Consider the following 25,411-nt stretch of genomic DNA (forward strand, 5'->3'; position numbering starts at 1 on the left):
AAACTTACTATGCGATAGCATGGACGCCATATTGCCTTCACAGTTCACACTAGATTTCCCTCTTCAGAAGTCCAGTAGTGATAAGAAATTGATTGCTTATTTGGTTTAACGTCGGATATATTGAGCTGAAAAATATTAGAAATTAAACAATAATGTAAAACAAAATCTTCTGCTACATAGAGATGCGCCTATTTAATACGTGAAACTGGAAGAGTGCCTGCTATAGCACACAAATTGAAAGGTACTTTACCTGTGATTCTATTTGAGTAGATCTTCTTAATTTTTTTTTTAATTTTTTGGTAAAGTGTATTTTTTATTATTTAATATTTTTTTTACATATTTTTTGTTTCACTTTAAAAAATTAAAGTTTATAAAATTATTTCCGTGATTTCACTGTTTTTGAGAAATATAGAATTATTAATTAAGAATTTTATTTTATTTTATTTAAAAAAAAAGAGTTTATCAACACATTAAAATTGAGCTTATTAATTATTGCAATAAAAATTTAAAGAAAACAAACAAATAAAACATACACTACCAAAGCAGTTAACAACATTCTCTAACTCTTATTAATATTTACTATTTTCGCATGATCACAACTCTGCCAATTCTTTATCCTGACGAATAATTTACGAATAACTTCACTAACATTTATTATTGAGTGTTAAAAATATTTTATTTTTTCTACTTAACTAACATTCCACACTACACTATAAAGTCATAACTCACTTTTTTTAGACTTCTTTCAAAGAGCTTTTTAATAGTGTTTGCTATGGTATTTAAAAGATATTATTTAATTATTAAAATAGGTTAAATAATTAATTTTAAATTTAAAAATATAAAAAATAAAAAATTTTAAATACTTTAAAATTATTATAAAAGATAATTTAAGCAAAAATTAGACACCAAACAAAAGACACCATAAGTATGAAATCTGCCAACACTTTTTATACTCTTAAATGCAGGCAAGTATAGTCACACAAAATAATTAGCTATTGAACTGTTTCAACTTTTTTTTCTATACAATCCAAAAATATTATCTGTCCTGTTAATAATCACAGTCTATCTAAATAATTTTTAGTGTTCATCTGTCCTACCATAATAAATCAAGCTAATAATTCAATGCTCAAACTTCTTGATCGTACCATGTATATATATCCCCAAAAGTTATGTTATGTCATCTTCCTTGACTACCTTAAGGAATTCTTCATGTGAAAGCCAATCATCCAAGCTCATGAAAGGTCCCATCCACTATCACCAGATAATGATCTAACAACCCTCTCAGTCCACCTCTCAACTGCGTCTTAGAAAACTTCTCTAGGCACTCTAGACTAACTAGCACCTTGTCTGTCCGCTGCACGACATCCATCCAAACTATACATACTTATATATACCAAAGAGAAACAACAACAACAACAAAGCCTTGTCCCACTAAGTGGGGTCGGCTACATGAATCAAACAACGCCATTGTGTTCTGTCATGTATCATGTCTACAGAGAGACCGTTTACATGTAGGTCTCGTTTGACCACCTCATGGATAGTCTTCTTAGGTCTTCCTCTGCCTTTCGCCCTTTGTCCATCTTCCATCTCATCCACCCTCCTGACTGGATGTTCTATCGGTCTTCTTCTCACATGTCCAAACCACCTGAGACGCGATTCAACCATCGTTTCCACAATGGGTGCTACTCCAACTCTCTCCCTTATATCTTCATTTCTTATTTTATCCAATCGCGTATGACCACTCATCCATCTCAACATCTTCATCTCTGCCACACTCAGCTTATGGTCGTGCTCCCCTTTAGCCGCCCAACACTCCGTACCATACAGCATAGCCGGTCTTATAGCGGTGCGATAGAATTTACCTTTAAGTTTTAAAGGCACTTTTTTGTCGCATATAAAACCAGATGCACTCCGCCATTTTGACCAACCTGCTTGGATCCTATGATTTACATCCTGTTCAATCTCTCCATTGTCCTGTATGATGCACCCAAGATACTTAAAACTTTTAACTTTTCGTAGGGTGTTTTCTCCGATCTTCACCTCTATATTGGGGTTTTTCCTTCTCAGACTGAACTTACATTCCATATATTCCGTCTTGCTACGGCTTACGCGCAGACCATACACTTCTAGAGCTTTTCTCTATAACTCCAACTTCTTATTTAGGTCTTCCCTTGACTCTCCCATAAGGACGATATCATCGGCAAAAAGCATGCACCATGGCACAGGCTCTTGGATGTGCTCTGTGAGTACTTCCAAGACTAATGTGAAAAGGTATGGACTTAAGGATGATCCCTGGTGTAATCCTATACCAATAGGGAATTCCTCTGTCACACCACCTTGGGTCTTCACACTAGTTGTGGCCCCATCATACATGTCTTTAATTGTCCGAATATATGCGATCCTTACTCTCCTCTTTTCTAAAACCTTCTATAAGACCTCTCTTGGTACTCTATCATACGCTTTTTCCAAATCAATAAACATCATATGTAGATCCCTTTTATATACCAAAGAGAAAGCACAATAAAAATTATTTTTGCCAAAATATCCTTAACAAACAACCACCTCACATCTTTATAAGAGTTAGTCTTTCTAAAAAATTATCCTCTCATATTAGTAGCAAACCTCTCAAATCCCGTTCAAATCCTACAAACTACCATCCTATATTATCACCTTCCCATAGACCCAACACATCAAATTTCATAAACATCTTCTTCTTTGTCTCTATTACACCTAAAAGATCAACTTTATTACTCATCTTAAAGCTCTTAATCATACTTCTCCCAACACCACCAAACCCCCCTTATATTAATCATACTTCTGAGTTCTGACACTCCCTAATTTAAAATTTTTGGTCTATACCTCCTTGCTTTCTCCCTCTTCTTAGTTATCTTCTCTTTAGAGTTTGAGCTTCGTTTTGTTCTTGTATAATATATATATCATCATTTTTATCACTATAAGTCACCTGGATTCTAATGCCAAATTCAAAGCTATTCTATTTTCTACCGTCTCTTGCTCTTTGTCACGTTTTAAAATTGAGCTTCGATCAGGTGAGATATATTTATAAAATATGTGAAATGTTATATTTAAAAGAATTATTTCTCTTTATAGAATTGTTACTTATTCAAAAGTTATAGTTTATTAAAAGGTTGTAATGCATTGAATAATTATTCTTTTGAAATCTCATGAGTACGTTGTTGCATGTTATATATACTCAATGTCTATAATTTTTTCACATTTTATTATTTCTGAGCAATTAATCTCAACATTTTCAAAAGGAAGAATAGAGAATATTATTCTGTAAACGATTATTTGGTGTAAGGCTTAATTATGTTAATGTAGAAACAAGTTGAAGTGTTCTTTATTATATTCTGCAGAAAATTTGTCAATAATCCACTTTGCACATCATAGTAACTTGGTAGAGGCAAATTAAACCTAAAGAAAAATACGTGTAACACATATCTTAAAGAGTTATACTATTATATTCTTTAATCTTTCATTATGCAGTTCTATTATTTTCATCATTAAGCAAATTTTAAGTATTTTAGCTAAAGATCATCCTTCACCAAACACCTTATCAAGGAAAAGAGTGTAGTTTTTCTCCCTTTTAGCAGCGATATTTGAGGTATCTGAATTGCACATTCCAATGTTGTGTAGTATTTTTCTCCCATTTATAAATTTTGTTTTTAATATGAATACCATTATATATAATTTTTATGCTAAACTTTTTTGCTCTAAATTGTTTTTAATGTTTCTTCAATATAAATAACCAAAATGATGTTTGAACACATTGATCCATTACCACTTTGATAAGAACATTCATGAGTGGCTTCATCAAGTAGTTATCACAATTTGCTTTGGGTACTTCCACTGTATGGTTATATCTCGATGTACATCTTACTTGTTTAAGATATGTATTTACGTAGATTTGATAAGTTCTTAAAATTATTGTGTCTCTGGTTACAGAGAGAATTTACCGGAAGAAAAAAAATGTAATATTTTCAAAACAACAAATTAAGTTATTGTCTCTCTATAGAAGTTTGGAAACAAATTAAGTTATATAATATTTTCACAAAAAAATAAATAAATAAGTTATAGACTTTCACGGGACGGAACATTCAAAGTGAAGTGTTATGAATTATTTTAAATATTGATGTCCTTATCATTAATAGATTCAGTTAAAATTTGATTAAATGAAATTGATTATAAATCAGTTATGGATCTGTTATTTGATTTAATTCATATATCTCATCATTTTCTATTAGAAAAATTATTTTTAGTAATTATTTATTTTGTCTTTAGTATTAATAAAATTAACCGCTAATATATTTATTGGTAATTCAACATTTTTATACTTTATATATCCCTCAAAGGTTTTAATAGAAGTTACAAAAGTATATAATTATCATTATAACAAGTAATAATAACGATAAATATATAATTAATACAAAAACAAAAATTAAATAAGATATATAGTAATTATTATATTATTGTCACTAAAAATTTGTTATTAAAATTGATTTTTGTTGCCGTGATTTGAGTATAAATAGACCTTTTGAATTATTTTGATATAATTAATAACATTATATATCTCATTTTCTATATATTTTTCCTACTGTATGTATTCTATTATATGCTAGTTGTTATATTTCACTATAGAACCATCGTTTGTTTGGGCTTGGTGGTCTATATATTCAAACTATCTAGAAAACATTAGAGAAGAAAGATTGAAGAGTAGTTGCAAATCTACTTTATTTACTGTTTTACTCTTTTATTTTATTAAGTTTAGTTTATTTTAGTTTTAAGTTATTTTTCTCATTAAATTCTCAAAATGGTTTCTTAAATTGATGGCTTTTATGATTTTAGTCTTTTAAATTTAAAATTTATTATGTTGATCCTCGAGGTTTAGTTCTTGGTACTAATTGGTCCTTAGACTCTTATTAGCATTTAGTCAACGAATGAAGTGTTGAGGTGACTCTAATTTACCACGTTAGACACAGGACTAAACGGCATCGTTTCGTTTTAGTGTTTAAATAAGACAAAATGAGAAGACAAAGAAAAATTTATATGATGTACAAATTATTTTATCTTTTTTATTCTCCAAAACGATTTCATTTTTACCTGTTTAAGCGGTAAAATAAAACGTCATTTAACCTGTGTCTAGCATAGCATGTTAGCATTCTATTAGTTAATTCAATGTCAAAAATAATAAAAGGATTAGACGAATATAGTGTCTAAAGCTGGATTTCGAGTATCAGTATAGTGACTTTTAAATATAATAAATTAAAATAGTTGAAGTCGTGAATCTCGAAACCACGGTAGCGATTTAATTTGTTTTAACTCAATGCTTCTATAAAATAAGTTCATCCTTAAACAAAGATGTATGTATGTATAACAACCATGAAAGCAAAAATGGATTAAGGAATAATAAGATGATAATATCATACCTGAATAAAGATGGAATAGCAATAAAATAACGATGAGTAAAACAAAACAGAAGAACAGAGTTAAGTAAGGCATAGTAGCTAGGTTCGAGTACTAACTTTAATGCAAAACGCCGTAGTCCATTTTGCGTTCTTCAGAGATGCTCATGATGTTTGAGCCTATCAATTGGGTATGCTTGGTGTGCAAGTATGAGTTCGATCTTTAACAATAGTTGGGAGGCAAGTTTAGGAGGTGGATTATTAAATGTATCAAAATACTAAGAGCACAATATATATATATATATAAAACACAACTGAGGGGTTTTGTTTCTCTTGTTTTCCTCTAACTTCACTCAAGTCTTAGTGGAAACAAGTAATATAATAATTTTATATCTTCTATTATATATATTGCTTGAAATATATGATACAATACATAGATTCCACAAAGGATACATTATTGGTAATTTTAATGTTTGTCTAAAAATAAAAACTGGACGGGGTGTGCCTTATATATTCATTCGTTTTATTTGGTCTTATTATAGGCTCCGTTTGGTTAATGTCCGTGTCCATCAGAGACACGGTGGTACGTGTATACCGTTTGTTTGCTAAGACAAAATTTTAAAAGACACGGTTACACACAGATGCACATAAAAGACATGTATTTAGTGTATCTTTTTCAAGCTGTGACACTAAGACACAATCTATGAGACACAGATTTTTCCAATTCTATTCCTAATTATTTTTAAAAATTCTAACCATTGTCTTTTATCTTTAACACTTGAGTTGTTTTAGTTTGGGGATAAAATGGATTTTTGAATTAAATACATGTGTCTTGTGTATTATCACCAAACATGTTATAAAATTTGTGTATCTTTGTGTTCATGTGTATTTGTGTCTTTGTGTCTATGTCTCTATTTTTTTGAGACAACAACCAAACACTGCCATACGTACGCTTAGGGTCCCAAGGTCATTAACCATAATTCACATAAAAATGATGTATGTTGAAATGGTACATTCGAAATTCCAAATGAATTCTCCGGTATAATTTTACTAAGTCTATCTTTGACAACATGTAGCGCTCTCAGCTTGCTCTATCTACTACTGCTTCAAGTCTTACTTTCACGACTGGGCTTCTCAGTGTTTGGCCTTCCAACGGGGGAGCTTATTAGGAGAGATACCTAGGTAAGGCGCCCAACTTACACTAGGGAATGTCCTTACCTTGTGAGAAGTGCCTAGCCTTTTAACAAAGGTTCCTTACCAAGAGGCTTTGTGAGATGCCTTATTTATGAGATCATGGAAGAAGGTGCCTTACTTAGGAGGTGCCCAATCTCTTAGTGGAGGTGGCTTGCCTAGGAGGCATTGCAAGATGAAAGATTCTATACATCATTGTTTATAGTTTGCTATACTTGTAATTATATTATTTTGAATTAGTCTCGGAGATTCCAATTAAAAAATCATTGTTAACATTAATCTAAATATATTTGATTTGCACCTCATCAGCTAATATAGGCATTGCTAACTTAATGCATAAGTCATCCGTTAAATATGTTAATTGGACATATTAGAGAAAAGGTTACCTTTTATATAGAAAAGTACCTAATTAAGTTGATGGATATAAGGTTAGGTGTGGTGAAGACGAACACCCGACGTGCGTCGACAGTGGGCCCTATTCAATATGTGAAAAAAACGAGACTGGTACTTAAAAAGACATTTTAACGCCTAAGTCAGAAGAGTTAGAGAGATATGAAAATTAGGGTTGAGTGTGTCATACCGAGGGAACTGCAAGGCTTTTCATTAGGTAGTGTGTTTGCTGGTAAATTGAGAAGGGATCTCCTCCCTTATTATGGCTATATCTTTCTCTATTTGAGTAGGGGTGGCAACGGGGAGGTAGGGGCGAGTTTTGCTCTCCTGTCCTGCCTTACAATAATTCGTATAGAATCCGTCCGACTCTTACCAGTAGATAGTAAAAGGTTGAAACCTAATCCGTCTTTGTGGGTATCCGTTCCGTTCCTACCTGTTCCTATAATTATTAAAATTCAATAAATAAAATTAAATTTTAAAATTTATATAACCTTCATAACATACATAATATAAATTAAAGTAAAAATTTAAATATGATACAATATTAATTATTTTACTAATTATTTTATATATATTACACATATTATATATTAAAATTATATATATTATATATATATATATCGGGATGGATAGAGACGGATATTACCTAAACCCGACTCCGCCCCTCCTTGCTAAAAACTCGCCCCGATGCAGGGTGGGTAATTATCCATCCCGAGTGAATAAGAACGGATTGGGTATCCGTGGGTTCAGACGGTGTTACCATCCCTATATTTGAGGGATCTACTTGAAGCCAGTGGACATCATACTGGGCCATAATTGGGTCATGGCCCATTAATTTGAAATTGAGCTAAAGTGGAACCTAATATGAATTTTTTGAGTCTTTCTGTGACTCCTTTATTTGAAAAAGATCAGAGCCATTCAAGTATAAATTGTTTGAATTTGATTTTTTAATTGGGAATTTTCTTATCAATTCACTTATGTGTCATGAATTATTAGTTTCTAAGTAAACTATATTTCGATATTATTATCTTATGTGTCCTGAATTATTTTTTTATAGGTAGAGTATAATTTTCAATATTATGAGCCATATGACTCTTTGGATGAATAGATGTATTGTCTGTTTAGTAAATTGTAAAATGCTCCCTGTTATTTTTTATGCTTTTTAGTTACCGGCACTGATTTTAGTTCCATCCCAACAAATTAATTGGTAGGCAATTTATTTGTTCCATATATATCACGGCGTGACGTTAATGATCTATTTCATATTATTGCCAAAAATAACGTATAATTTATATATCTTAGATTACTATTCATACTTGTAATATAAATTTATTAAAGATACTGTAACTTCCATTATTTATTTTGGCTTTGGGTATATTATGCATTTATGTATGTTGGAAGACAATTTTCTCTAACCGTGTGTCATGATTTAAGTTTAATATTGTGATAGGGCTCGTTTGGTTCATGTTCATATTCACTAGAAACATAGATATAGTGAAATGTGTATACTGTTTATTTGTTGAGACATAAAATTTTAATGAACACGAAATGTACATAAAATATATGTATTTTGTGTATCTCTTTCAAACTGTGACACTGAGACATAACCTATGAGCTATGAGACAAATTTTTTAAATTTTATTCTCTACCCTAACCCCATCATTTTTCTCTTTTTCTCCAATTCATTCTACCTTCCTACCTCCATTCTACATCCGCCTTCTCCTTCTACCATTGTCACCCCCACCGCTACCGGCGTCGCGACCACCTCCCTCCTTTGTCCGCCTCTCTTTTGCCTTCTCTCTCTTCCTCCGTCGCCTCCCATCTCCTTCTCACCGTTATTGTCGTCACCATCGTTGTGCCGCTTCCCTCTCGCCCTCCGTCATCACCGTCGTCGTGCTGCCTCCAGATCTTCCTTGGCCCGCCTCTCTTTTCCGTCGCTTGTGTCGATGCGTCTGTTGCCTCACCTTGCCTCCAGATCTACCCTCATCCACCTTTGTTGGCTCGTGCCGGCGTTAACGCTTCCATTGCTTCTGTTGGCTCGTGCCAGCGCTAACGTCTCCGTTGTCTCTTCCTGTATATAGATCTGTCTTCACTATCTCTATATCTGTTTTTCAAATTGTGTTTACTTCATGTATTTTTTTTGTCTCCCATTATTCTTTCTCATTGGATATATCTTGTTCAAGTTTCTTTTTTTCTTGAATCTCTGTTTTAATTTTTTATATATAAAAAAGAACTATTGATTTGATTATTGGATTAAAGATTTTGATGATAGTTCATAGTTATTTAGACTGAGGTTGAAAAATTCATGGCAATAATGGTGGAAAATAATACTGATAATGGTGTTGCAGTAACAGGAGTAAATATGATATTTGGTTCATATCAATGGGTCATGTACATCATCATAAAAAAAATTGTCTATATTGTGTCTGTCTTACTGTGTATTTGTATCTATGTATTTGTGTCTCAAAGACATTATTCAAACACTGCCTATATGTATTTTTTACTTTCTTCCGACAGTTTCGTCTGCACTTCCTTCCAGCAGCTCCGCCCGCGCTTTCTTCCGGTAGCTCCGCCGCGCCTCTCTCTTCCCTTATCTTCCTCTGCATTGCATGCGCCTCCATGCGCTCTCTGAAGATCGTTGCTTGCGCTCTCCCTCAAGCGCACATATCCTTTTCTGTTTCTACCGCTGACAGCCCTAGCTCCATCTCTCTCTTCCTCTGCCTCATGGAGCCACACTCATGTTCATCTACGTTATCGCATCGCACGTGTCTTCCTCAACCATTTTATCGGAACTTATCTAAGTTGTGAATTATTGACATCTTTCATCCACCAGCTTGCAGTGGCGTATTAAACCACTCTTCTACATTAGTCCACATGAGCCCATGACAACAACAAAATAATCTCACACCAATCTATAAATTTAACCCAACAGAATACATAAATTCCACCACAATTTTAGCTTTTATTGTTCTTATGTTAGTTTTATTTTTTATCTTATCTTTATTTATTATCCTATATATCTTCGTTACAAACTTCCAATGATGTGCATGGCAGCTCAACCAAAATCTTTGTCTAACATTGCATTTTTCCTAATTTATTCTCCGCTGGGAACTAATCTCTTCTACTTTCGGAATTTTCTTCTCACGGTCTCTATCATACTTTCTACCAGTTACCATAACATTTAATCATTTATGAATATCTCAACTTTATCTTTCATATTTTGCCGAATTCTTTTGCCCTTATTTCGTGCTTAATTAAACTTATGTATATAATAAGATCATACTAACATCTAAGAGAAACATAGCTTAGCCCTCCAATTCTCACTCACCGTTTCCCCAAGCACTTATACAGCTAAGTAAAATGTTTACAACCCAAAGTCATAATACGAGTTTTATAAATACACAATATTATATTAATGAAGATGATGATGATGATTTACAAAGGCTCAAGAAGAGGAAGAGAAGGCGTCAATGATGGTAGTGTGAAGTGGGTCACTCAAATGAGTAGCCCAATTGTTAAGTGGGCCTTTCCCAGTTACAGCAGCCTGGACAGCAAAGCCCAAAAAGGCAACCATAGCAAGGCGAGCATGTTTGATCTCAGCCAATTGAAGCGTGGCCTTCTTCTCAGGGTCTTCAGCAAGGCCCAATGGGTCAAAGAACTTACCACCTGGGTAAAGCCTCTTCTCTGGGTCAAGCTCTGCATTCCTCTGGAACTCTATGTATCCAATCACTAGAACTTCAATCCAAATCAATGTGGTAAGTGAGAATGGAAGTGGTTGACCTAGGTATTGTGACCCTTCTATTAGCTCCACCTGAAAGTCAAGCAACTCCAATTAATTAGACCTTAGATCTAGTTTTAGATGTAACTATCTAAATTTATTGTTTAGTCATCTTGTAATACCTTAGTACACCATCAATTCAATTTGAATTCCAATATTTAATTTATAAAGTATTAGTTCTTAAAATAAATAAAAGACATTGCGATTGTCTAGATCTTAGGTTAAATTTCATATTGACTATTTTTTTCATCAAATATTGTTACAAAAGGTAATCATTAACATTCTCAAACAAAACATAAAATCAAAATTATATATATGCTACACTAGCATAGTAAAAATCTAGGATAAGGTATATTTTTTATTTCTAAAATTTGATAAAAGTTTTAAAAATACTTTTAAGTTTTATTTTGTTTTAATTTTGTCCCAAAAGTTTTGAATTTGCATCAAATATATCTGACCACTATTCTTATGAAATTGTTGTTAAATTAGTTTAGCCACCAAGAATATATTTGATGCAAATCGAAAATTTCTAGAGTAAAATTGAAATAAAATAAAACTTAGAAATATTTTTAAAACTTTTGTCAAATTTCAGTGACAACACACATTTACATGTATGAAAGACATATTATATAATCTAAATAATGGAATAACAAGTCCATTTTACAGGAATATATGAATACAGAGTACAAATACATATTATATAACTGAGAGTACAAATACATGTATAATTATTCATTTCAATATATATATAGATTTTACCATTATGTGTCATTGTGTCTTAAGAATATAAGTTAAATATATCATAAAAAAATATTTTAATATTATTTATTATTTTTATAAAAAAATTCTATTTTCATCATAAATAACATTAAAATATTTTTGTATAGTATATTTAACAGAATAGCGAAACCCATGTGTATATATATACATATTCAAAAAGTAAATAGATAATACATACCTTGCCAGCATCCTGCCATGTAATACCGGTGAGCCATTCTACTGTGAGAGCACCAAGAGTGGCCAACATAGCCCACCTTCCATGTATGAGTTCACACTCCCTGAACCTTTGGAGTCCAAAAACCTCACTGTATGGCTGAAATGGCGTTGCCTTCACGTCTGCCACTTCCGTCCTCGTCCCAATCACGTCACCTGCAACGTTCTTCGCTAAGTTCTGATCAAGGGAGTCTAGGTCAAACTGGAGATACTCTGCCGGCTTTCCTAGGCCAAATGGATCGAACCCATAATCACCTACGAGGCTACCATCTAGATACTCTGGTGCCTTTGCACCAGGGTACCAGAGCGGCCTATCTGAAGTGGGTTGTCTAGAACCTTTTTTGGCCGGACTACTTTTCTTAGATCCAAAGCCAAATCGGGCTTGTACTCTACCTGAACTGGCATATGACTCTGGTAAACGTGTTCCAATAAAGGAAGATGCAACCGTTGTCATTGTTATTGAAGACATGGTTATATGCTTATGGGAGCTTATTGTTATGAGAAGTGTTGGACCTGGAATTAGGGACAGAGTGTGTTCTGAAGTGTGAAATGAGGTGTGTCTTCTACACAGAGATTTTGGAGTTGTATTTGATAGTGAAAGTGATCTAGGATAATCTAGAAGCGGAAATGAGTGACTGTTAGATTTTGAAGAATATCCATCTGACGGTGGAGATGAGGTTGAGGCTTATCCGCATGCTTATCTGGTGGTAATATATGGGGGCCACAGTGAGACCTGTTTGCTGCTTTAAGATGGTGATTGTTCCTGTGGTATAACTTGTGGCTTTGGTTGGCTTACTTTTCAGATTTCTAACAAAAAAATCTTATCTTTATTTATCTACAGATATAACTTAGCATTTGAAATTTAATTTTAGAACGGTATATAATACAGCTTTAATATAAAAAAATTATATAAAATCTTATTGGTCTATTATCACATGCAAAAAATATTTGATTTAATTATTTAATATTTCAAAAATTATGTATATTTGTAATTTTGATTAAACGAGAATGAAATTTTTTTACTCAATAAAATTGTTTTAGGATATTTTTTTTAATTGGTTAAAAAATTAGAAATATCATTCTTTTAACTTAATCTAAGATTCTAAACAATATTGCTTAGTAAATGAGTGGTCCGTTGATTTATTTACACAGTTCCAAATTTAAATTTGAGAATTGTAATATTTTTATTTTACATTTCATGTTAAATAAGTAAAAAATATTCTTTTTAATAGATAGGCAACGAGTATCCAAAATTCATGGAAAAATATAAAACATCATATACAAATATTTGATATAGCAGGTCACAGTAACTTTAATTATTTCTCACATAAAAATATATAAATGTTATAAAAATGAGTAAAGTTTTATATGCACATTTTTTTTATATATTTTTTAATTTTGATAAAAAAAATAAATAAAAGATTAAAAAGTAAAGAATTTTATTCTTTTATATAAAAAAAAAAGTATAAATATCATTTCATAATGTATTTTTTAATATGTTCCATGAATATTACAACAAGGTACTCTCTTATAAAATTAACAATTTAAATAAATTATAACTCTATAATATAAATAATGAAAAAAAAAAGTAAATTCTGGTTTGAAACTTATTTAAAAATCACTCTACTGAATTAAGTCTGTAAAAAATATTATTAAATAATTTTTTTTCAAATATGTTATTGTAAAAAACACATGTGGTCTTAAAATATAAAAGTAAAATGTGTACCAATAGTACTTATTAAGTTTATTGCTTAGATGGAAAAGCACTTTCGTCACTAATCAAGTTAATTTCATAAAAATCATATTCTACTAATACATCTAAATTAATATTAAATTTTAAATGAAATGATATTAACACAATTTTTCTTTTTAATATATATAAAATTTTCATGTTGGGTAGTGAGTACATTCCAATTTTTACAATTTTTCTTTCAAAAAATAATTTTATATTCTTTTGTATGCCTATTAAGGCACAAACATGTACTGTGCACTATAATTGTCACAATATGGTGAAAAAATTTTAAAGTGTACTCTAAAATCTAAAATGATCAGATATTATTTAAAAAAAAAATAATGAAGATAAACAGCTATAATTGTCATTATAATATTATTAATTTTTTAATGTAAAAATTTTAGTTTTTTTTTATTTTCATAAAAAAATTCATGATTGTCTATTGTTTTCCTAGACTGCATTTAAAATAGAGACTAAAATTGAGAACCACTGAACACTCCTATTATATTTCAAAGCACTTCGCCGCTCAGTCCTGCCTTACACATGGAAGCCAGAAATTATACTTTAAACCTTTTTCATGTATTACCCATGCAATTTTTTTTATCGGTCAGACTTAGTAAATAACAAGCTTTGAATACGTATAACGGAGTTCAGAACCTTATTCAAATAGTTATAGTTTTTTCGAACCTATAAAACCTAATTTAAAGACTACGATTTTTTTTGGGGGTGCGGTAAGATAATTAAAAAAGCGACAATTTATTCTGGCAAGCTTATTTGACCATCCTCTCTTAACTCGTCATGAATTTCAAGTAACTCACAAATTAGCAAAGATATTAGTGTTCATTCTCAACTCCCATATACAATTCCTATTATCCTCGCCTATGATACGATGTAATGCATTACGTATAATTATAGAATTAACTCGTCCACATAAAGCTAATTGACCACCACTTTTATTCCTAAAGTACACAAATAATGTAAGAACAAAAATCAACATGATATTTTCATGTCTCGACCTCATTGTTTGATAGAAAAAATAATACAACTCCTAATTCTTTGTGATCTATCCATTATCTCTTATAAAAGTAATCATATCACATTAACTTAATACAAATCATAAACATAAAATAAATACAAAATAAATTTAACTAATCTCAATCAATTAGTCTAAGATGAACAAAATTACATTTGGATAATCATATGTTCTAGATGTATGTAAAAGACAAGGCTTAATGAGTGTAAAAATTCAAAACAAACACTACAAGAAATACCGTCGGATTTAGCATCGTACATTATTAGCGTCGGCTTTACCGACGAATTCACTGATGATTTTGACATGAAATTTGTTGGGCCAAATAGTTACCGGAAGATTCCAATTTTCAACGGTAAATTCGCCGGTAATACTTGGAGGAAAAATTCGGGAAATAGGCGCAAAGTGTTGCATGAGATTTACCGTTGGAGAAAGCCGCCGGTAAACCCATTTTAGTGAAACGCTGTGTTTGCGAATGAGTTACCGTCCGACAGTAATAAGCCCTAAAATTCAAAGCACGAACCCTTCTCCCTTTTCAATTCGAAACTACTCTCTCTCTCTCTCTCTAACCTCTCTTCTCCCTTTCTCGCTCTCTCTAGCCGTGTCTCCCGCTGACGTCGTTAGCCCCACCGCTGCCGCCGCCGACGATGCCTCCCTCCTCTCCTTGCACCTCCTGTTCTCCGTGACGTCTCCATTGCAACCGCCATTGTGAACCCTAGCATTCGTTGTAGTCGTCGCTCTTCTCATCACCGACGATCACCATTCTTTGCGTCACCAGCTTTGTCATCCGCTACCAGGTCTAGCTTCGTCGTCGTCCGCCAAATCCAGGTTAGTAAGGTTCCCACCAATTTTTATTATCTTAAATCTAATTTGTATATTGTTTTGTTGTTTGTTCTACTATTGTTATGCTATTTCTCTAAAATTATTTTCGTTTAAAAGAAGAATGGAAGTATAAGCCTTTGACCTGTGAGGTAGATGGGTTGATTTCAAGTTAAGATTTTGTGTTGATGAATGATTATAGAGATTAAAAAGAATATGTTGCATTATTTGAATTGTTAGTAATTAGTGATATTTTTATTTTTTGTTCTTTCTTCATCTTAAATTTGTTGATGATTGCAACCTTACATCATGACAAGCAAAGTGCAGTTTTAATTTCATGTTTCTTGAAAAAAATCGTTGAAATTTGAAATGGACCATCCATCCATCCATCCATTTTGAGCTACCCATTTTTCAAGATGTATTAATATAATACTAGCATTATGTATAACATTACAACTAAGTCTAAATTGCTGATGTTTGCAAGGAAAATGTGTTATCTAAAAATGCCTGTTGTGTGTGGCAATGGTATTTAATTATCTAAGTCTAAGGGTAATTTTGGTTGCAGGTAAAAATAGAGTGAAATTCCTATAAAGAAAATGGGCTAAAATTTTTTCATGGATGAGTTTCAGTGTGTAGATTTTAGCTACGAAGTTCATCCATGGAAATTTTCACTATCCAACTGAACATAACTTATCCAGTTCCTTTTAATTTGCAATAATTTTACCATGGTATACTTTTTTTGTTGTTGCATTCATCCATTAAAATAATCATGTGTAGTTTCAAAGCCACGTTCTTATCATTCAGTCCAACAATTTTGATATTTAGTAGAAAAGTTTTGTCTCCCTATTATATGCAATATTATCAATAACTTCATCAATTCAAAACAACCATTTCCATGCTCCTCGCTCTCTTTTACTTGGTTAAAGATTTTACAATGCTCTTCTTTGATTGAAATTTCATTTCCACTTCAAGTGACTAATATAATAATATGAAATCACATATGCAAGCTTTATTATCAATGTTAAAGGAGCTCAATACTTTATTCCATTAGTTGATTTATTGCTGCTATTTGTGAAATTCTTCTGATCAGCTTATACTTGCTATTAGAAAACAGTAATAAGCTTATAATTAGTCTTTCTCTAATTCTTATTATTAATTAGACTTTATATCTCTCTCGTATTTAAAAGGTATTTTAGAAATTGGTACTTTCTCTGTTGATCAGATCTTGAATCTTTTACCTTTTTGGCCTGCTCACCTATGTTCTCATTATTGCAAGGCCTCTTAAGTTTTTCCTATCTGATCAATCTATTTTAGCATGGTTGTTCCACTGACTGATTGTGATGAACTGTGAAAGATGTCTTGTTACTTGTTATCTTTGATCAACTGGTAATTAATCTTTTTTATTGAACCAAATAATTTATTGTATGTTGACTGATGCTATGGATTGAGATTGGTTGGATTGTGGGAACTGCAAAGGTGGTTATATGTCCAATTTTAGGGGAGGTTATGTCCAATTTTTTCGAGGAGTTTGTTGAATGATTCGTGTAGTTAATATGTGCTGATTAGTGTTAATAAAACATTCTTTTTGCAGATATGATGACAGGTAGTAGAGGTAAACCAAGTGGGTCTCATGGTCGTGGTAGAGGGAGAGCTTCCACCGAATTTCCTACAACTATTCAGCCCTTGCCCTCTACCCCAACTATCCCTTCGACCCCTGTGACATCATAGACAGGTCTAGCAGACCAGCAGTTCATCATAGTCTCAAACCCAAACTACATGCCTCCTTCTACTACGCCCCCTGCATATCTAGTGATAGAGTCCGCAGTGGGTGATTCTTGCAGTGCCCCCTAGCAGGATGCCCCTCCACCACTGGCCGTCATCCGGCTAAGGATTTGGCCTGATGACATGCAGGCAGGAGTATACACAATTTTTTAATCTTAAGTTTATACATTTCTATGTATTTGTTAATTTTAGGTTTTTTCTCTGATAGGTTTGCACCAAATCCCAATGCTTGCACACAAGAGATCTCTGAGGTCATTAAGTCGATGTACGACCACCCGTGGCCGACCTACACACAGATCTCGGCTGAGACCAGAGATCGATGGTTTCAGAAATGGGTGGTAAGAGCCAAATAATGTTGAATTAATTAACTATATTTGAACTATATTTTATTTCGACTAACTAATTTTGTTGAATCATTTTGTGCAGTTGAAATTCATATGGGATGCGGAGCATAATCTCATTATCAGGAAGATCTACGACCACTGAGAAGCTAAACGACTTCAGCAGATGATGAGCGACGTTCGTAAGGGGCGCGACCACCTAACGTCATGGATCCATCCAGTTATCAAGAAGGAACTGGAGGCCTACTTTAGGTATGATGAGGGGTTCAAGCGTCGCCGTCTGACGAACGTCGCTAACAGGGCTTCGCCCAGGTTGTCGAAGTATACTGGTTGGTCGGCAACCTTCATGAAGACGAAGAGCAGACTGGTAAGAATTTTGTCATTATTTAATTTTTTAGTAGTTACTTGAATTATTGGTTAATTTTTTCATTTATTTTATTGGTAGATATATTAATTTGTAGTCTAAGTTGTTAAACCGTGAAGCGACACTGGCGGAGACTTTTAAGTATGCCCATACGCTGAAGGCCAACAAAGAGAGATTTATTTATGAGCGGCCTGCGGCCAATTTTGTGAGTCTATTAATCCTAAGTTTCAAATTTATTTGGTTTAAAGTCAATTAACTGATATCCTAATCATGACATGGTTTCAAATTTCTGTTGGAGGCCGCGACCCAAAAATCTTAGCTGCCTAGTGGGAATGATGAAGCCGGCCCCGAGACCTCAGTGGTAGTTCCTGATAGGGTTTGGCGCGAGACTGCCTCTGAACCCCATAAGAATCGCCGCTTCGGGTTGGGGTCGTTCTTCTCCAGTGGCCTCCGCTCCTCCGAATTGGTGGCTTCCTCTTACTCTGCCACCAGCCTTGCCAATCCCTAGGAAGTTGTCGACTTGAGGGAGGAGGTGCAGAAGCTGACACAAGAGCTTCACCAAGAAGTGGAGCAGTCTGAGCAGAGGTACAACCACCTTCTTGCATGTGTACGAGGAGTCGTTGCTATCATCTCAGACCTGACGTAGAAGCTAGAGCATCTAAATCGGTTACTAGAGCCGATGGAGGCGTACAACCAGCAGATGCGCTGGAGGCAGCAGCACTGCTGGTGGGACGACACTGACGTCAGCACCGACTCCGCCGCCTCAGCAGGGGGACCACGACGGCAACAACAACGAAGACGAAGATTACCGGGATCTATAGGGGTTAGGGTTTTATTTTTTGTTTGTTTACTTCATTGTATTCTATTTATGTGATATTTTATTGTATTCAGACCATTTATTTTTAATAAAATAATTTGTTGATTTTTGCTAATTTTAAATTTATGCTAACAATTTTGTTAATCAGAGTTTTAATTTGTCTATTAATTGTGGCTTAACTGTGCCAAAAAAATAAAAAAATGTTACTGTAGGATTTATCGTCGGATAAATCCAACGGTAACTTGGCACCTTAATACGTGAAATGGTGCCAAAGTTACCATCGGATTAATCTAGCGGTAATTATCAACTCAGTCTCGACAAATCCATTAAAAATACCGACAAAAAATTTGCCGGTAATTAGTGTTGGACAAAAAATCCGCCAGTAAGCAGTTTCTGGCGATGTTTATACCGTCAACTCCAGGACAATGGTAAATCCGACGATATTCAACATTTTTTTGTAGTGAAATAACTATTACATCCACAAATAAAGACTAAAAATTAAACAACTAGTGAAGATCACTCACAAAATTATTCAGTTATAGCTAATATATTTAAATTAATTACAATTGCCTTCAAGTCACAGTGGTTATAAACTAACTGTTTGAGTTAACTTCAACATTGTCATGTAATTATACATAGAGTTTCTAGTTATTGCAACAATTATATTATTACTATTGACCGTAAAGTTTAGAAATATATTGTTCATCTTCAAAGAAATTAAATTAAAGATACCATAATAAAAGATGATAAAGATATTAGGTTGACTAGTTATGTGTACAATTTATTTTTGGAGAAGAATTAAAGTAATTAGCATTATATAGTTGTCCAGGTCCAGATTTTTTCAAGAAAGTGAGACAATGAAAACAGCATATGTTCAAGGAAAACAAAACAAAAAAAAAAATAGAGAGAATATTAACATAGCAAACCAAAAACACAAAGACAAAAATTATTTGAGTATGCAAAAACAATAAAGCCTAACAATTTACTCAAAGAAGATTATTTGAGAATCCAATTTAACAAACCATCTTTACTACACAAATGGAAGCTTACTTTTTGTCTATTATAAGGAGAAAAAATTCACCATCAAAGTAACAAATTGTTATCTGTGAGGTTGAGCTTATAGGCATTCTTAATCCTTTTTTCCATTTAACCCAAATGAAAATTTAAATGCAATACACCAGAACATTTGGCAGCCAATAGATTCATGAGCATATCATGTCCTCTAATAATTAGTTAAATTCAAGCAGAACTTGTCATATGTGGTAACCTTTCTACTGAGTCAACAAGCTAGGCTGGGTTTTATTATTAAGCAAGTAGAAAGTTGTGACAAATACTAACAGGAGAACTTCAACGAACTTATGAATCAAACATCGCTCAAAATTTTGTTGAATACCAACTAACTCAGTATAATTTAATTAGTTCTTCATCTGGGTATTTTTTTTAATCCGCTATAATTCTCTCACTCTGTGCCTTAATCCCGAAACAATGATTACAACATATAAATGCATGAAACCAGCAAAAATTTCCACTCACCATAGAATAGATCATGGCACTGAGATGAACATGGCGGATTAAGTCAAAAAGGAAGAACGTTGAAGAACATCTTTGATCATAAAGCGGATTTACAAGCAATGGTTGTAGATTCATTCTTTACTGGTCACAAATTAGGAAGGAGTGCTAATGGTAGGGCTGTGAGTGCTATTATTTTGGATAACAAGTTTTGGGATGATTGTTTTATTGTATGTAAAATCGTGGGCCCTTTGATTAAATTGCTAAGGATTGTTGATGCTGATGATAAATCATCTTTGGGATGTGTATATGAAGAAATGCTAAGGGCAGAAGATGCAATTAAAGAGATGTTTAAGCAAAACAAGATTGCATATCAGCCATACACAGATATTATCAACTCAAGATGGGACAAGCATTTGAAGAAAGATATTTATGTTGCAGCTTAATTACTTCCTGAATCCTATTGTCTTTTTTGGTGAAAATTATAAAGAAGCACCTGATGATGTTATGCGAGGTTTACTTGATCTTGTTACCTTGTATTGCAAGTGTAACAATTTGGATTCAATTGAGGTAATGAAAGAAATACATTTATATAGAGATCGGAAGGAAAGCTTCGATATACCAAAAGCTATTCGAGCTGTAACAAAACTTAAGCCTGGTAAGAATATTTGTTTAATTAGTAACTTCTTTTATGCTTTCATTTTCTTAATTGATATCTACTAATATGTTATGGTTTTATAATTGGCAGATGAATGGTAGAGGTTGTTCGGTATTTCTGCTCCATATTTACAAAAGATAGATATTCGCATTCTTAGCCAAGCATCTGCTTCTTCTGGGTGTGAGAAGAATTAGAGTCTTTTTTAACAGATTCATACAAAAAGAAGAAATAGGTTGGAGCAAGACAGACTGAATGACATTGTTTATGTCACTTATAGTTTGCGTCTTAAATCCAGGTAATATATGTTTTGTGCAATATCATATTATTTCATATATAATCCTTATGATAATAAATGTGTATTAATTTTTTATATATTGTATTTAATTTTTTAGGAAGGAAAAAGAAAAAAGAAAGAAAAAGATACAATATGATCCAATTGATTATGACTGCATCAATTTAGTTGACTTTTAGGTGACGGAAGAGGTTGTAGAGAAAGAGCTTGATCTTCCTAGTAATGTGGATGACTTATTGCGTGAGTATTATAGTTTATTTTCTGATGATTTATTAGAATGTTGTTAGTTTTTAATATAATGATCACACGCGAATTTTATTAGGTGATATTGATGTTGATTTATATTACGGTAATAGTAGTGGTCTTTATACTGCATCTCTTGATTCATCTGCTCAAGAGGGTGAAAATGAAGGTGAAAATGGCCCCACCGAAGCAAATCTATAACAAGATCTTGTGGATTTTGATGATTGATAAATCTTTATGATATTTAGATATTTCTTTTCACTATTTAACTTTTGAGATTGTATTTTGATAAGATCATATGGATTTGGTTGACGACATTTTATGTAATATTTTAAATTTGGAAGATATTTAAGATTTATATTGGACTATAATTATATTTTATGATGTTTATTTATAATTTATTTATTATTTTATTCTAAAACGGTTCTTCCAATTGAACTACTTATTAAACCGATTGGACCAGTAAACTGATAAACCAGTAAAGAGAGCAGTTTGATGACCGGTCTGATTTTTTGAACATCAGTATAGCTCGATGTTGTTGAATAAAAAAGACAATATTAAACTATTAACTATGTCCGCGAACTCAATATAAAACTCTTATCACTTCTTAAGCCGCAATTTTTTCATAACGATCAAACATAGTACATATGCGCTTGTCGCATTTTAGCCAAAAAACTTGATATCTTTCTATTTCCATCTAACAAAATAAATCGACACCTCACTATTCTTATGCTTAATTAGTTTCAAGTATCCTAATGTTCACCATAATAAAACCTTTAACCTCACTCATGTAAACAATTATAATATACATCGTGTTATGTGTTCATTAAACATTTAAATTAAGTAATAAAATAAAAAGAAGTTAAGTGGTTAATTTGAAAATAAGCAACTTGATAGAAGTTGATTTCAATGGAAAACTAAATCAGAATTCAATCATCTTTCCTTGCCAATAAAGTTCTTATTTTCCACTTACCATCAAGAAAAGAACCGAAAAAGAAATAAGATTAAATAAGGCAAAAGAATTGAAAACATGAATGCTCCATATTAACACCTATTATTTATATAATTAATGCTCAATATAAAAATGAATGCTTCGTGTGGCAGTGTCGTTCGAAACCATTTAAGTAGGTTCATAAAGGCCTTCTCGTATAATCTAGGAAGCTGCTCCATAATGTACGCTAAATTTTGGGCCATTGTCAAAGCGTTGCAAATTGCTACGTCAGAAAATTTCAAAAATATCGTCATATAATCAAACTCCTTGATGACCATAAATTTCATCAAAGATGGCTCACCTCTCCACCACTTGTGTAGTGCTGCTCTCCTTAAAGATATTCGTAACATGGTAAACCTTATCTAGCTGGCCTATCGAAATTATACTCTCCAAAAAGATAACTCTATTACTGAAATTCTAATAAAGAAGGGTCATGATTTACCTTTTGACCTCCATACTTTTGAGCTACTCGGCCCTTAGACATCATACAAGCTTTGTCTTTTAGTTGCTTTGGCTTCCTTAGATTAAGAGGATGTAGTTAGTGTTGCCATTTTAATTTGTTGTTTGTTTTTTTTTTTTTTTTGTCTTTGGGGTTTTTGACCCCTATACCTACCAAAAAAAAGTAGTTATTATATCCTTAAAACATTCTTCATTATTATCTAAGGATTAGGAGTTTCATTCTTAAACTTAGCTAATTTCAGATTAATTTGTTTAGAAAATTTAAAGAAATTAAATATAAAAAAATTCTAATTAATTTTAAAAATAAAATTGATTTTATGTATTATTCTTAGCCTATAGTTAAAAATATGATTTAAGAGTATTCTATCTATTCTTCGTTGTCTATGCACATATGAAGATTTGATCTCTCCCCACTACAACAATATAGATTATTTTTGAGGGTTATAATGTGTAAAAGAAAATTAAAATTTGTCAAAAAAAACAAATTTTGACACTATTTTAACTATGAAAATATGTTAATAAAAATTTTGTCAAAAATAGTATTTTTAACATATAAGTGATTGTGAAAAAATTTAAATCTTATTTTGATAAATATTGGCTGTCAAAAATAATTTGTTAGAAAATTTTGAGAACATATTTTCTGTGATACTTATTAATTGTCAAAAATATTATTTATTTTGACACTTATTGACTATAAAATATTTTCAACAAAAAATTTTAACAAAGAATGAAATGAGATCTTGAAACTAAAGAATAAATTGAGATTTTGAAGATAAAGAATGAGTAGTATAATCCTAAACTGAGAGCAGCGTGATGTCAAAATTAACAGAGCCCAAAGAAAAAGAAAAATAGTGGAGTAAATTGAAAATAAATGAGTATCAAAATTGAGGAGTAATTTTCTACGGTCAAATTATTCATCAAGAAAACATAGAAAATTTGACATTTGTGATATTTGTTAAAAATATATATTAATTTTGACATTTAATTATGGTGTTAAAAAATAAAGTGTTAAAATAACTTTATTTTCTTGTAGTGCCCTGTTGAAATGTTTATTGGGTCTATTAATAGCTTGAATATCTTCCAGACATTTAGCCAAAATGTTTTCATCTTCATTTTTAATATTTACTTAACTAGCTAGGACCTTTTCTTGCATGGAGTCAGAATTCTTATTGTGTTCGACTTTGCCTGCACATATGTGATTATGGCTTATTCCAAACATTGCATTACCTGTGTTGTCATGCACTAGCAACTTGTTTTGCGACGACCATTGAATGAGGCAAATTAGCTGACCTTGTGTATTTGGACGTTGTGGAGTATAATTGGAAGCGATTTTTATATGGCTATTGAAATTTTTTTTGCGAATGGTGTGCTATCAAATAAAGCAAATTTAACATGGGTTAGTTTGGCTCTAAAGGAGGGAGAAAGAAATGATTTGGAAAACTTTAGGCCGATTAGTATGGTTGGTTATCTTTATAAGGTGATAGCGAAGAAGCTTACTAGTAGATTAAGGCCACTAAAGTCGGGGCTTGTTGGAAATGTACAAAACGACATTTGTAGAGGGAAGGAGGATTACAGATGGTGCATTAATATCATGTGAGGTGGTACATTGGTTTAAGAAGAAGGTTCCAGCATGGTGGATTAAATTTGACTTCCAGAAGGTGTATGACAGAGTTAGATAGAGTTTTGTTGATGTGGTGTTGGAGAGGGTGGATTTTGGTGATAAGTGATGGTCATGGATTCGACTTGCCTTTCGACTACATCCATGTCTGTTTTAGTAAATGATGTTCCAACTAAACCATTCTAATTATAGTCTGGTCTTAGGCAAGGGGATCCGCTATCTGTGTTTCTTTTTGTACTTGTTGGTGAGGTGCTAAATAGCATGATTGTGAGGCTACAGGACATTAGGTTTGTGAATCTACTTGAAGTGAGGAAGGAAAGGATCAAGCTGATACATCTACAGTTCGCAAACGACACAATTATTTTTTGCCGTTGCAATACAGAATCAGTCCACAAGTATAAGAGCCTTTGAAGGGATATGAACTTATGACGGGGTTAAAGATCAACTACAAGAAATCGGCATTAATAGCGCTAAATTGTAATGATGATCGGACAAGAAAAGCGTGTCAAATTTTAGGATGCAACGAGTTAACACTACCCATACGCTACTTGGGTACACTTTTGGTGACAAATCCAAAACAGGTTGAAACATGGAGGCTGATGATCAAGCAGGTGGCAGAGAGTTTAAAAGGATGGAAGGGAAAGTTCTTACCAAAAGTGGGGAGACTAGTGTTGATAAAGACGGTGTTGAATAACTTGTCAATGTATTACTTGAGCTTATTTAAGATACCAAAGGTTGTGGCAGCAAAGATAGTATCCTTACAACAAGCTTCTTTTGGAATAAGCAAGATGGGGGTAGAGGGTTGTCAACGGTGAGATGAGACATCTTCAAAGACCAAAAAATCTAGGTGGTCTAGGTGTAGGGGATGTGGATTTAAAAAAATACGGCACTTTTTTTTTTTTTATATGGTGGTGGCGTTTTGACAAAAAGGATTGTCCACTATGGAAAGAAATAGTTTGTTTATGTAATAGGGTGAAGCCGGAT

The 25,411-nt window shown here is 32.6% G+C and overlaps 1 protein-coding gene across 1 annotated transcript; it reads right to left on the reverse strand.

Moving 5' to 3' along the window:
- Positions 1 to 10,390: 10,390 nt before the first annotated feature.
- LOC107625738 (chlorophyll a-b binding protein CP29.2, chloroplastic) lies at positions 10,391 to 12,446 on the reverse strand. Its single transcript, XM_016328442.3, has 2 exons — positions 11,738 to 12,446; positions 10,391 to 10,812 (listed from the first exon to the last, which is right to left on the reverse strand). Exons 1-2 carry the CDS (start codon positions 12,239 to 12,241, stop codon positions 10,447 to 10,449), a joined length of 870 nt encoding a protein of 289 aa, XP_016183928.2. The 5' UTR covers positions 12,242 to 12,446; the 3' UTR covers positions 10,391 to 10,446.
- Between the last annotated feature and the right edge of the window lie 12,965 nt (positions 12,447 to 25,411).

Source organism: Arachis ipaensis, chromosome B2, assembly GCF_059453495.1.
Source record: "Arachis ipaensis isolate K30076 ecotype BB chromosome B2, ASM5945349v1, whole genome shotgun sequence".
Lineage (NCBI taxonomy): Eukaryota > Viridiplantae > Streptophyta > Magnoliopsida > Fabales > Fabaceae > Arachis > Arachis ipaensis.